Genomic DNA, 14,460 nt, shown 5'->3' with positions numbered 1-14,460 from the left:
TGGATGAGGTCTGCATAAATAAGTATGCTGTTCTGTGAGTGCCTGTGGGATGTTGGGTATCAGTATGACACAAATTATTAATGCGTGTAAATATTTCTTTTAGAAGTTAAATAAGGATATTTACTTATTTTGCTCTGGAAAAGTATCTGGGGGTTGGAGAAGAGACTATCACATCCTTAAATTACGAAAGAATAAAGTACGCTTGCTGGTGGCTGGAGGTTAGTAAGATAACAGTGACAATCTGAAGCTGAATGGGAAATTTAGGATGTGGGTTTTAATTCTTTTTCTATGGTTAAAAACAATGGAATAGTCTCCCAAGGACCTAAATATCTCTAGTGGTGGTTTATCCTGGAGCAGTGTCGGACACCTCGGGCTTTGGAGTTGTCCTGTGAGACGGGGAGGGCAGCGTGCTGGCTGCCGCCTCTCCGGTTTGAGAGGCTTTTATAAGGTGTTTTCAGTGCCTTGGATTTTGCATTTTACCACCATATGTGGGAGATTAATATGTTTACGATCTGCTTATCGGATTTTCTTGTGGAGACCCTTGAAAAATAAAAAAAATTATCTTCTCTCCTGTTCTGGCACCATACAGTCTGTTGATCTGGTTTGGAGTTTGGCTCATGAAGTTTTGAAATGCTGTACTGGCAGGAAATGGTCTTCAGATGCGAGGGTGTCAGTTCGCTCGCGTAGCATTTATTTTTCTGGCGTGAGCAGTTTGGATCTGGCGTTTCAGTCAGTTCTGCCATCTCTTACCCTCTCTCTCCTGAGAAGCCGTTTTGTTTACACTTGGGAGCTTTGGATGGAGAGCGGGTGTTACAGCTCGGGGCGGGTTTATTCCCGCCGGGCTCCGCAACCCTGCAGGGGCACCCCGGGCTCAGCCTGCCCCCCAGCCCCGCTGCTGCCTCCCGGGCACCGTGCTGCACAACGGGGCTCGGTGTCCCCTGCCCGTGTCCCCTGCCCGTGTCCCCTGCCCGTGTCCCCTGCCCGTGTCCCCTGCCCGTGTCCCCTGCCCGTGTCCCCTGCCCGTGTCCCCTGCCCGTGTCCCCTGCCCGTGTCCCCTGCCCGTGTCCCCTGCCCGTGTCCCCCTGCCCGTGTCCCCTGCCCGTGTCCCCTGCCCGTGTCCCCTGCCCGTGTCCCCTGCCCGTGTCCCCTGCCCGTGTCCCCTGCCCGTGTCCCCTGCCCGTGTCCCCTGCCCGTGTCCCCTGCCCGTGTCCCCTGCCCGTGTCCCCTGCCCGTGTCCCCTGCCCGTGTCCCCTGCCCGTGTCCCCTGCCCGTGTCCCCTGCCCGTGTCCCCTGCCCGTGCGGGGTGGTGGCGCTCCCGTGCCGGCAGGTGGCGCTGCGGGCCCGGGCTGCGGCCCCGGTGTGCCCGGTTCCACGGCCGCCCCCCCCCTCCCGGGTGCTGCGTACGGGGGAGCTGGGGCCTTACAGAGGACAGGGGTAGCAACTGGGGAGCGCGGAATTTATTTGTGATGCAGCAGCTTGATGTCCAGGCAAGTCAGAACCACTTCGTGTGCAATATTTCTTCTACCCACAAAATCGATATGAGGCAGTTTACCTATTTGCAAGTATATTCTTGATGTGGTTAAATAAAAGTCCTTGGTATCCTTTCAACTGAGTTCTAAATTCACACCCACCAGGTAAGTTTTGTTAGCATCCCAAGGAGGTAGAAAAAGGATGGGCAGGGGTTTGCAGGGGTGGCAATTACACTGTCATACACAAGCCTGGCACGGTGGATCCGTTTACACAGTATTCTGAAAACATTGATTACAGTTGAGGGCTTGAATTGTTGAAGTACATTTAAACTGTTGTCTGTTGCCTACATGTGGGATCCAAAAGTAATGAACTTAGCATTTTGCAGCTTATCACTAGCAAAATCTGCTTATGTGACATGCAGTGGCTTAAATACAGCAAATAATATTGTAGGTAAGAAGATGTTTGGTCTCAGTAAAATACTTGACATGTCTGACATTTTCCAAGATTCCGTTATAGATTAAAATTTGGACACAAAAAAAAGGGTGGGGGGTGAGGGTGGGAGAGAGCCATTAATTAAGGCTCTGCAAATCACATCTCACAGGGATTGTGACAGGACAAGCGGACCCTGGGTAGAAAGGAAATGGTTTTGTTTACTGAGCGTGTTTCATTAGGAAACAAATGGAGGGTACCTGGGACGTCACCTCAATGTAATGAAGCTTTGCTGGTGCAAAGGTGTCTGCTGGGAATGTTGCACGCTGGCAGCTGTCCCACTTGGGCGGCAAGCCTTCCGCGTGCTTACAGCCAGCTCTCGGGAAGGCACGGACAGCGGTTGGGTCAGGAGAGCCTGCAGCTATAGGAACACACTCAAGCTCCTCTGTCGCATGGCAAGGATGGTGTGGGCCAGGAGTGAATGGGCCAGTTTAATTACATGTTTTGGCAGCAACTTTTACCTAAGTTCTCTCCCCTCGCTGCGATTGCACTGTTGCTTCGCTGATGTGGCCATTTCTAAGTCTACCCCATGCGTCACCTATTCACCTTGTTTTTTTAAAACCAGATCATTTCCCTGATGGAGCACACAATGTGGCTCTAACGAATTTGCGCCAGTGCAACTGAAATAAGAGTTACACAGGGTAGGGAGTAAATGCTGGTTGGTGAAGGGGAACTGAGATACTTTAAACCAGCAATAGTGCCAAACACTTTATTAATCAACTGTGTCTTCAGTAGTGCCAGAATTAAAATAAGTACCCCGCATCTGTGTTAGAAGGCAACAGCTTACCTGGACCTTGAGCCAGCTCCATGTTTTGGTACATTTATCTGGGAGTTGTTTAGCTCCTGCTGAGCTAAGCGGTAACAAGCACTTGCTCCGGGATATGCCCACATAAAGGGTTACCCCAGAGCCATAATGTATCTGGAGAGCCAGACATAGGGACACTCGCTGGCAATGCTTGTTTCACATGTCTGTAGGGCATCCTTCAGAAGATAGCTGGCTACCAAACAGGTCTTGGACTGATCCTTCAGCAGAACAGAAACAAATAGGTGAAGGGCTTGAAGCTTTCTGAAGAATTTGGGCAAAAAAAGAAGTCAACAAATACCAGTTAAAAAAAATAATAAACTGAAACCATTCCAATGTAGTATGGGCTATTTCCATAGGGCAGAATGGCCTCAGAATAGAGATGATCTTTCTAGTCCAGGACCAGAGGATAATGCAGTTTGCAGTACCCTGGCTGTATCTTCCTTTTTCCAAGGATTAATGCAGCTTTGGATTTCAAAAGTGTTTCTGGTTGCAAATGCACCAAAACTGTGAACATCTTTCCAGGGAAAAGGTTCATGCTCCCACACAAACGCTTCCCCAACACACAAGTGGTGTGACTTACAGAATTCTGAAGTGTCACTTCAAATGCATTTAATATAAACATCTAGAAGATCTAGAGCACTGCCTCGTGTTTCTCTTGCATTTCAGAGTTAGACTGAAAAAAAAATTAATTAGTGAAAACTGGCAGAAACCTGAGGGAGGGCTTTTCCTCACCTCATACAGATCCATCTATACCCTGGAAAGAAATATAATTACATATAACACAAAAAATAGCAGGGAACAAGGTAGGTCATGGAGAGAAACGTGGAAGTTGGGAAAGATCATCGCCAGTAGACCCAGCAACAGCTGGCAGCCTTCAGCCACAAGGCTCCTTTCCCACGCAGTCTTCTGCAGCACGGACAAGTAAACGAGGTACTAAAAAACCCGCTTCAGTGTTTTGACCTAAACACTACTTTGCTCGAGTGTGCACGAATTTCCTTTGGTTTTCTGAGTCTGACAGCTTTTGCGCTTGCTGCTGTAGGTGGCACTGAGCTAACGGCGAGGATGTGTCCAGTTTCAGCAGCGCAGATGAAACCCTCAGCCCTCTGAACCAAACACCCGCCTGGAGATCCTGGCTCTTTCCCACAGTACGCAGGCACACAGCGTTGCTTATGTGATGTTTACATCATTCTACCTATTGCAGAAACAACCAAAATTAATCATTTTAATCCCCATGACATTCATTCTTATCCAAGGTTTTGCTTTCTGGAGAATATGTACATTTTAAAGATCGGTTTGTAGCTATGCCTATTGTCAGGAAGATGCTATTGTTAAATCTTAAAAGTTCCTCCAAAACATTTAACCGGTGATGTTAAAGAGTGCACCCTACTTGGTTAACACAGCCACCTCAGCTGGCTTTGCTTTCGGTTACAGCTGAGCAATTAGGGTGGCTTTGCAGATTACCATACCTAATGGTACCTGAAGGTAGGGATGTGGTAATTAATCCGACCTCCTCCAGCTGTGAGGAGGGGCTGAGCAGGCACCGCTGCTTCCCAGCACTGCCAGAGGCTGGGCAGGGGCTGGCTGCTCCAGGGTGGTTAGTTTGGTTTTAGTCCCAGCAGCTGTGCCTGCTTGGGAAGCATCCCGGTGGCCTGGACACCTGTGCTGTGTGTCCTGCTTCTCCCCGCTTGGTTTGCCAAGTGTCTCTAACCAGGGCACAAGGAATCCGGAATTTGCAGGAAACTCGGAGCTCAAAAAGGAGCAAGATGCTCTTGAAAGACCTATCTAGGATCTATGGAACGAAGAGCAGGGTTTACAAGGAGCCAGCCCGCTTGTGAAATATCTGCTGGAAATACTACAGATCACAGTGATCTGAGACAGTTGTCTGGTGGTTATAGATGGCACCTTATGGCCTGTGTCATCCTGCACCCAGCACCCAGTGACTAGCTGAAACCTCCTAAGGGTGACAACTATGGACCACTGGGCTGGAAGGTGGCAGTCATCTGAGACGTAACGACTACGAACGGATTGCATTCATCTGCAGCAAACAGAACAACTTTTAAAGGGGATGCAGGTACTTGGATGTTCAAAGGGGTAGATTTATCATCACTGAGAAAATTAGAAGAAGGAAAAATCTAAACAGAAAACCACAAATAAACACCAGAACCTCTAACACAAAATTATTAAATAGGTGGGTTGTTTTTTTTTTTTTAAAAAAAAAAAGGTCCTGATTTACCAATTGTCAACAAGGACACTGAGGGCTGTGGACTGGTGATGTGACCTTACACTGCCTGGTATCTCCAGGTAACGTACCCTGCCATGGTTAAGAACTGTTCTTTGGCCATTCTGTACCTGCTGGTGTATCTGTAGGAGCCCCAGCACCCACGCGGCTCAGGAGTGCCCCGTACCCCCGGAGCACAGCCCAGAGGCAGCCTGGTGACCAGCTCTGTGTTTGGTTTTGCAGCGCGAGCACTGTGCACGCTGCTGTCCCGCACCCGCTCTGGGAACCAGCGGAAGCCAGGTCCTGGCTGCAAACCCAGCGGTTTGCACAGCAGGTAATTGCACTTGAGTTAATGGCAAAAACTAGATGGTGAGACTGTTAAAAGGCTCCTCTACAGTCCTGCAGGATCTCCACCTCCCCCTGGTCTGTTTGCCCCGGATTCTCCTTTCCCAGACTCCAGCTGGTCCCAGCCGCAGCCGGAGGACCTCCCCTGATGGCCACCTTGGCCAGGATGTGGATTGAGCATCTGCCTTCCCACTTACACCGGCAATTAGAAGGCTGCCCTGAAAGGCAAAGTGTCAGACACTCTTGGTAGGAGTTTGTGAAATCAAAAGAAGGGGGAGGGAAGAGGGGGAGAGGGAAAAGGGTCTCACCAGCAGGGTAAAGCCGCAACTTCTCGTGGGTTTTGAAAGAAAATGGGAGAGCGAGACCGGTTCAAATGAAACCGTGGAAGGATCAGCCAGGGCAATGTAACTCAGCTAGCAGTGGCATGTCATACGGCTTGACACTTGTTCTCTCTCCTGAAATGTAATGATAGTGGAGGGAGAAAGTGCTATGTCCTGCCCGAGGCTCTCTCATAACAAAAGCTTCCATGAAACCAATAGATTTCCTTACATCCAGCTCCATTAAATATTGCAGGACCCCACGGATCACCCTGTGGGCTGTGCTCTGAGGGCAGGTCAGAGCTCACGCTCGTGATAAGCTTTAACTCAGATGTGCTGCCACTGCGGACACTTACACAGGAGTTTAACTTACGTGTGGGACCATCAGGGCTGTTGCAGCCTGGGTTTATCTAGATGATAAATCTACCCCTTTGAACATCCAAGTACCTGCATCCCCTTTAAAAGTTGTTCTGTTTGCTGCAGATGAATGCAATCCGTTCATAGTCGCTACATCTCAGATGACTGCCACCCTCCAGCCCGGTGGTCCGTAACTGTCACCCTTAGGAGGTTTCAGGTAGTCACTGGGTGCTGGGTGCAGGATGACACAGGCCATAAGCACACACCTCCCTGAGCACTGCCTGGGTGCTCTGCACTTGCAGTAGCGCAGGAGGATGCCTGATGTTTTAACGCTGGTTTTGCCTTAAAACCCCTTCCCAGCTTTTGAAATAATTTCTGATTATATGTGAGTCATTACACTGTTGCACTGCTTTTGCTTTTTTTTTTTTTTTTCTTCTTTTTTTTTACAGCACAACATAAAAGTTAATGCTGAACCGTGCTGCCGCCAGGTACGTAAGATGTTCTGCCTTTCCTCAGAGATGGGTGCTGCTCAGACGGAAAGGATGACATGACAGCTTGACAGCCTTTATATGCATTACAAGTTGTACCGGTACAAAAGCAGCGAGGTAACACACAGAAGGTATCACAGCAAGTGCAGCCTGGATTGAAGATGACAAGCTGGGAGATAATTACCTGCAGCACGGGGATGATGTCTGAAAAGGCCCCAGGTGAGGCAGTATTTCATCCACAGCCTTCTGCCTGAAGTTTGCACTGCAGAAATCTCTGGAGCCTTCCCCACATCAGCCCGACCTCTGAGCCTGCTGCATTTTCACTGCAAAGCCAGCTGGATTTCAAAGAGTAGTGTTCTGTGCCCCCAAAAGTTGGGTGTTTCAATGCAAATATGGGTTAAAAACTAGCCACAGCGTCTGTCATTGTCCTGGTTTCAGCTGCGATGGAGTTAATTTTCTTCTCAGTAGCTGGAACAGTGCTGTGTTCTGGATTTAGTGTGACAATAACGATAACACACTGATGTTTTTAGTTGTTGCTAATTAGTGCTTACTCTAAACCAAAGACTCTTCAAGAGTCCCATCCCTGCCAGTGAGCAGACGCACAAGCAGCCGGGAGGGAGCAGAGCCAGGACAGCTGACCCGAACTAGCCAGAGGGATATTCCATACCATAGAGCATCGTGCTCAGTGTATAAACTGGGGGGAGTTGGCCGGGGGCTGCTGACCACTGCTCAGGGACGGGCTGGGCATCGGTCAGCAGGTTGTGAGCCGTTGCATCACTTATTTCCCTTGTGTTTTATTCCTCTCTCTCCTTCTCCTATTTATTAAAATTATTATTATTATTACTATTATTTTTACTTTATTTCAATTATTCAACCATTCTTATCACAACCCACAGGTTTTACCTTTTTCCTGTGAGCGAGCGGCTGCGTGATACTTAGCTGCTGGCTGGGGTTAAACCACGACGATCGTACTGAGACAACAGCGCAACTGGTTCATTTTCAATTAAGAAGCTTAATTTTTCAGCCACTTTAAAAGATGACGGTGATGCTGTGCACAGCCAGGGTAGTGAGGGTCTGTGCGATACCAAGAGTCCCAATGTGCGGCTGCACAAGGGACGGGGGTACAACCTGCGGGGACAAAGAGATGGGGACGGGAGATGCCAGGTGTGGGTGCTAGTGATGCCCAGCCTGGCATGCCGCCACCCAGGATATCCATGGTTATAGCTTTCTACAAATCACCTCTTCCCCAGGACTCCGTTCTGTGCTGACCACCAGCCTCATGGCCCTGGCTGGGACCACGCACCGGGCTGGAGGGCTGTGAACGCAGAGGGGCGGTGGGGCTGAGGGGGCAGATGCCGTGACATCCATGAGGCTCCCCTAGCAATAAACAAGTGTCCATGCTGATGGCAGGGCTGCAGGGCTTGATCACTCACAGATCTGAGCCCTGTCCCTGCTCTGCAATACCCGCAGTTCTTTCTCCCAGCAGTAATGCTGGGTCTCCTTGGCCACTGCCTCCCCCTCCCCATCTCCCCCGGCTGTCACACCCACACCGCCCCACCACTCGCTCTGATGTACCTTATATCCACAGGACAGCAGAGCAAAGGGAGCCAGAGACAAAGCAAGGGGAGCCAGACACAGTGCAGGATCCTGGCGGAGGGGAGCAGAAGTTGTCCACCCTTGTGGACGAGCAGCCCTTGTCCACCCAGCTGGTCCCACAGCCCGTCCCTGCTGTGGTGCTCTGCTCCCTGCTGCCTGCACCAGCCTGGCCCAGCTGCACAAGGTGGGATTCCTCCCACCTGGTGGATGGCGTCTGGAGTCCCAGTGGTGGAGGCTGGAGGGAAGCCAAGGTTAATGTTCTTCATTCTCAAGCAGGAACCAGTTCAAACACTTTCTTCCTCAGGAGCTCCAGTGGGTAAATCGTTGGCTTTGTTCTTCCTGGTGACAGCTGAGCTCCTGGCCTTCAGGCTATGCCCTGTCTGAGCTGGGTGGAGAGGAACTGGGGCTGAATGTCGGTGCCATTAAGAGAGATGCTACATAGTCATGAGAAGGAAATGGCCTGAGATTGATCCAGCTGATCCAATGCTGATTCCAGTAATCCATGGTGCCGCAGCCCTGTGCTGGTGACTGGTCAGTCTGTGCTTCTGCCTCGTTTTTCTCCCCTTAAAGCTCTTCTTTTGCCACAGGTGTCCACACACGTGAGAGGCGCCAGCCTACCCACGGGATGCCTGCCTGACCTCAGACCTGGCATCTCAGCCTTCCTGAGGAATGACCCAAAGCCACCGCAGAGCCCAGCAGGTCCTCCCTCTGGGCCGAGGCCCATGGCCACCGTGTCTGGCCAAGCTCATTTTGGAGTCCTCCCACCAGCAGCAGGTTCAGCCTGGGTTGGGGGACCACATCCCCCAGGGATGGAAGGCAGTGGCCACTTTCCCCCCAGAGCCACCAGTACCTCAGCAGGTTATGAACCGAGGAGAGGAGGCTGGCATGGAGTGTGGAAATCAGGAGTTGTCATCATGGGGGACACCCTGGCCTCCAGGTTTTCCCTTTCACAAAGTGTTGGCTTCAACTCTGCAGCAGCTCAGGGAGAAGCGCTGGCAGTGTGGGCTGTGCTCCACCTGCCCATTCAGCCCAGTCCCTGTCCCTGCACGAGCAGACAAGCTTTACCAGAAGCAGACGGGATCACACAGGTGCCTGAGAAGAGCTGTTACTGTGTGTGTGTTTATAGGAACTGGGCACTGGGGTGCATTCAGAAATATGACAGATTTTTTTCCCCTCCACTTCTAGTCCTAAGAATAAAATATAAGCGACCACATGGCTAATTTAATAATTGCATTTTATTGTTTCCTTCGAGTTTGGAAGCCCACAACATTTGGAAAATATTCCTAAATTGAAATAACTGTCACAACCAGAAAAATAAGGATCCAGTTCTACAAACTGTTACTCATGAGCAAACCTAAGTCCTAATATTCCCATTGACTAAGCCCACGGTGTAGGGACCAAAAATATAATCCTTTGAATTCCAGGTAATATTTTATGTATGTATATCTATGTATATATGCATATGATAGAAACAGATATTTGTATGTTTCTTTGAGATCTAGACAGCATTTTATGTACGTATATGTGTATATGTAGGCAATATGTATATATCCAATATGTATGTAGAAAATACATACATATATTCATATACTATATATATGTACGTGTGTGTGTGTGTATACAATATATACATGTAAGTGCTTCTGCTCTCCAATTCACCATAAACATGACTTGGACAGACAAGGGCCAAACCAGGAGTCTAAGACTGAAAAGCTGAACCCACGTGTCACTTCTTCACCTGGTGACGGTCACTCCTCTCCTGCCTGTAGCTGTTTGCAATACTCTGGGGTGGGGACTGAGATGAATTGGATGCAGCTCCATCAAATTACATGAAATGTGGCTAGCATCAAGAGGGCCCCAAGAAGTGTTAGGCACTCCATAGGTACCCCTACACAGGTATATGCAAAGGTGGATGCTCCTCTGAGCCCATCTATATGGACAGTGCCTTTAAGTGCACCCTCTCTGTGGGGTAGCGAGGCGCGTGGGAGATGCGCAGCCGCAGGTGCTGCTGACCCTTGCAAGGTGGGTATCTGGGCCCCCCCCAGGACCTTTATTGCTGGCACCAGTGCTGAGAACCGGGGTGGCTCTGGGCAAGGGAATCAAGGGACGGGGTGATAACCCCATCTGGCTGCCTGCATCTCACACCAGTGCCATGCCGTCCATGACGCAGCTGCACTTCTCAACGATCATGTTGGGAAACTCGGCTGCTTCGATCTCCGTGCGGTTGCCCCTCTTGACAAGGTACATCATGGGGAGCGGGGAGCTCTCCACCACGGCACAGGTGCGCTCCCCATAGCCAAAGTGCCGCAGCGGGCTGGGGGGCTGCAGGCAGCCCCCTGAGCACCGGTAAGCCTGGTACCCTGCGGGCTCAATGATCCAGTACTGCATCCAGGTGAGCTCACGGAAGTTGACATAGTGTTTCTGCCGGCAGCAGGTGGATTTTGCTGTCACCGCCTCCTCCTTGCAGTCCCCAGGGCCCCTGCGCCAAGAGAGAAACAAAAACTGATGCCGTAAACTGGAAACTGGGAAGGTGGGAGAAATAATCCCCTCCCTGTTAATAACAGAGGCGGGCCCCGAGACATGAAACCTGGGCCATGCCTGGGTTTCATTTGAACATTCAGACAACAAATACGGGAAGAGGAGAGGTGTGATTTGGCAACAACTTCCTAACTCCTCCGTTCACAGCGGTGTACTTGTGAGGGCAAGAACTGCACGCCCTGGGTCAGCACACACAGTATGATAACTCAGGAGCAAAGTTACAATGGGGACAGCACCGATTTAGGTTTCGTACGTACCCATAGTCTTCCAAGTTGAGGGTGTAAAGCACCAGTTCAGGTTTGCCTAGGGCTTTATCCTTGGGGTCCTGAGAGGTGAAACGCACGGCTTTGGCCATTTCCAAGGCATGGCTGCCTACCCTTTCTCCTTCAATCCAGACCTCCAGGAACATTGGCTCACGCCGCTTGTTTCTCAGCCAGTAATGCACGGCGGGCGTCACATCAAAGTTCTTCCAGCCCGACTCACGTATAGGAATCAGCCTGCGTGACAGGGGCTTGGCATTAGAGAAAAGCCGATCTGATAAAGCTCAGGCTCGCGGCACTGTTACCGCAGCAGAATAATTTGCTTGCTGTAGATTGTCATGTGCTTTGATTACATGATAATTTTTGCTGAGAGCTCTGGGCGAGCACCCACAGCAACTAACTCACACCTCAAAAAAGAAACACACAGATCTAACAGACACCGAAGGGCTAAATAAACCCCTTTGTGCATGCTCATGTTAAGGTATTCATTCATGCTCATACAGAAATATAGCGGTGCAGGACTACACACAGCCTCAGTATTAGTGACAACAGCCTGGTGAACCCCGCTACTCCCACCTGCTCCTCTCCTGGCTGTGTTAAAGCCATAAGTTTCTACCCACCCAGAGAATTGGTTTGATGTCTAATTCTGCCTTCAAGGGTTGTAAAACTTCCACAGAGCTCAAGGCTACAGAATCAGATGCTTTTTACATGATTTACTTATTTAAACCAGCTAATGAAATGGCCAATGGAAAGAATACGAGCAGTGAGTTAGAGAGAGAAGTGAACAAGGTGGAGGGTTTTAGAGGGGAAGACCTGGCAGTACGTGGCATTGTTTGACACAGCAATAGATTATTTCGAAGAATCATCATATATCACAGTCTTAACCTAATATCTGCTCTTAGGGACTCATTCTGGCTTTTAAAGCTATAGGGCCTGATTCTGTAGATGTCACCCCATCAGACCGACTGGAGGCACAAACACATGGCACCCAAACCTGGCCAGAGGACCCGTACCCATAACTAGAGTCCTGCCTCCAGGAGCGGTCCCTTTCTTACCTGGAGTCTATCAGGGAGGTCCTGTTGGTCCCATCGTGCTGCCGTTGCACCCAGTACACGCTGACTCTGGCGTTGGAGACGGGCCTGTGAGACTGCTTGGCAGGCAGGTTGGCTCTGTCCAGAGGCTTTTTGAAAAGTTTCAGTTCAGCCATTGCCACTTCGCTGTTTTCAGGTATTCTGCCCTCCATGTCAAAGATCAGGTTCTGGCGCATGGTGGTGTCAGAGGAGGGGACTTCTCCTGCCATGCCTTTGCAGGGGAACAAAAAAGACAGCCTGTCATTGCCATCCTGGTGAGCAAAGCCCCCACACTTTGTCCACAATTATCATCACAACACACCAACACACACCTTCCAGGCTCCAACACCAAGCCCCCACCACTAAACACACCTTTTCTAATGCATGCTTGTACCAGTGTCTTGCAAATGCCCTAATTCTCCTATGCGTTGAGTCTCTGCAACCTGGAGGAAAGAAATCTCCTATATAATTTGGCCCCAAATTGAGCAAACCCCATGCATCTCTTTGTGGCATCTCTTTGTGCCAGCACTGGGCATGAAAGCAGGAATCTGCACCACTTGCAATGAAAGAAGTGTTTTCATTTGCTGCCCAGGGTGCTATGTATGGCTTTTGAAAGTGAAACAAGCTCAAAGTGTCCTTGCACAGACACCATAGTGTCTGTACAGCTGATTTCCTCCTTGATATTTTTCCTAGACAAAAAGAGAAAAAAAAAAAAGATGGGGGAGAGTGAATCATTCTCAAAGAGTGTGATTCATATTAGAGAACTTTCTGGAGTTTTGACCCAAAACCTGCAAGGTCTGAACTTTCTACTGACTTTTTTTTAAAAAAACATCATTCTTCCACCTGCCCAAAATGTTGCATGGGTGCCAAGGCTTTTCTCTTCTATTGAGCTCCAGCAGCAGCCTGCCCTTTGCAAGGAGTGTGGGACCCCCTCTCCAGGTGCAAGGAGTTATTAGTGCGCGTTAATCTTTAAGATGCTGTAACATGCACCTCTTCTCCCCAGCTCAAGCTTGGAGCCAGACCCAAGCCTCATTCCTGCCGTGGGTTTGCTGCTGCCTGCCCTGTGTCAAGCCAGGCGAGCATGAGCATCTTCCCTTGGCAGGGCACGGTGCTTTGTGAGCTCCCAAGAGCGAGGGCAGAAACGTTACCTGCATTGCCAGGAATCCCCCTGAGGATGCCAGCCAGGCTCGGCAAAGCTCGCCGCTTCACCCTGTGGCGCTTCAGCATGGAGATGTATTTGTTCTTTATGTGGTCTGGGATAACCAGGTCCACCAAGTCTCTCTTATGAAGTTTAGGGACCTCGGAGAGCCCCAGCTGCTTCAGCAACACCTCCTTGAACCCTTCCTGGTTAAACGCTTGGACCGTGATGACCAGGCAGAGCATGCAGAGCATCCGGGCGAACCTCACGTCCATCCTCCTCCGTCAGCAGAGCAGCTGCCTGCCCGGCAGAGGTGAAGGGGAGATCTCGCCGGGGCTGTTCCCAGCAGAGGTGTGGTGGCAGGCTGCCTGAGCAGGGCAGAGGTCCCCTGCGCTGGGGTTTTATAGCCATCCTCGTCCCACTGGCACAACAAATTCCACAAGTGGGGACGAAGCAGAGGACTTAAAAGGATCACTCCCCTGTTGGTAGACACATGCCAGTTTAACACCTTCATCTAATACAAAGTTAATACAAGCAGGTTTAGGGGACCTTCCAGATTCCTTCACGGGGAAGAAGTTTCCATCCTTTCTTAATGCCCTGTAAACTTTTGCCTAGAAAACCCCTGAGTGATCAGTGTGTCATGTTCAGCCTAGGTCAGGGAGGAAACACATCTGCAGAGTACCTTGCTTTATGTACCGCACATATGATTCTTAAAGGAAGCATCAATCTTCACCACAGGGGACTTGCTACCTAAAATAGCCAATATCAATCAGGAGAATAATGCTTTAGCTGGAAGACCATCTTTATAGCGAGCATTAAGAAATCATTTAAAATCTTTATTTTGGGGGTAGTACCACTTTGATCTCTGAATATTTGTATCAAGCGTGTGAATCAGGGCAGTGAATCACAGCAGTTAAATGGTTTATGGCCTTTTACGCCACTTCTGAATCACGGAAGGTGGAAGATGTACAGGCCTGACATTTTAGAAAAATGTCCCATCACTCTTTATGGATTCCTGTGGGTTTCATTATACTTGTGCTTAAAAGAAGGTGGCTTTATATAAAGGCAGATCACCTTTCAGTGAACACGAGAAACCACTCTGCTTTTCCAGCATATGGATGAAGAATATTGGTATTTTGAACACTATTAACCGCCACAATAGAAACCTGTCTCTGGAGAGTGAAGCTGACCTGGAGGCTGGTGGGGCTGTTGGATGTTTGCCTTGAAGTCAACCTTTAAATCTGCAGCTGACATCCTTTGCTTCCCTGGCCTTTGCTGGTGTAAGATGCAGAAGTCTGTTTTTGAAACCAATCCCAGGAGAAGTAGATGGGAAAAAATAAAATGTGACCAATAAAAAAGTGTAGGAGCA

At 49.7% G+C, this 14,460-nt stretch overlaps 1 protein-coding gene across 1 annotated transcript; it reads right to left on the bottom strand.

Annotated features, from left to right (window-relative positions):
• Positions 1 to 10,073: 10,073 nt before the first annotated feature.
• On the bottom strand, positions 10,074 to 13,366 carry LEFTY1 (left-right determination factor 1). Its single transcript, XM_040612348.1, has 4 exons — positions 13,102 to 13,366; positions 11,939 to 12,173; positions 10,881 to 11,120; positions 10,074 to 10,564 (listed from the first exon to the last, which is right to left on the bottom strand). Exons 1-4 carry the CDS (start codon positions 13,364 to 13,366, stop codon positions 10,225 to 10,227), a joined length of 1,080 nt encoding a protein of 359 aa, XP_040468282.1. The 3' UTR covers positions 10,074 to 10,224.
• Between the last annotated feature and the right edge of the window lie 1,094 nt (positions 13,367 to 14,460).

The sequence above is a fragment of the Falco naumanni genome, chromosome 12, assembly GCF_017639655.2.
Source record: "Falco naumanni isolate bFalNau1 chromosome 12, bFalNau1.pat, whole genome shotgun sequence".
NCBI lineage: Eukaryota > Metazoa > Chordata > Aves > Falconiformes > Falconidae > Falco > Falco naumanni.
Note: the sequence above shows the minus strand (reverse complement) of the source record. Positions and strands in the feature narration are given on the sequence as shown.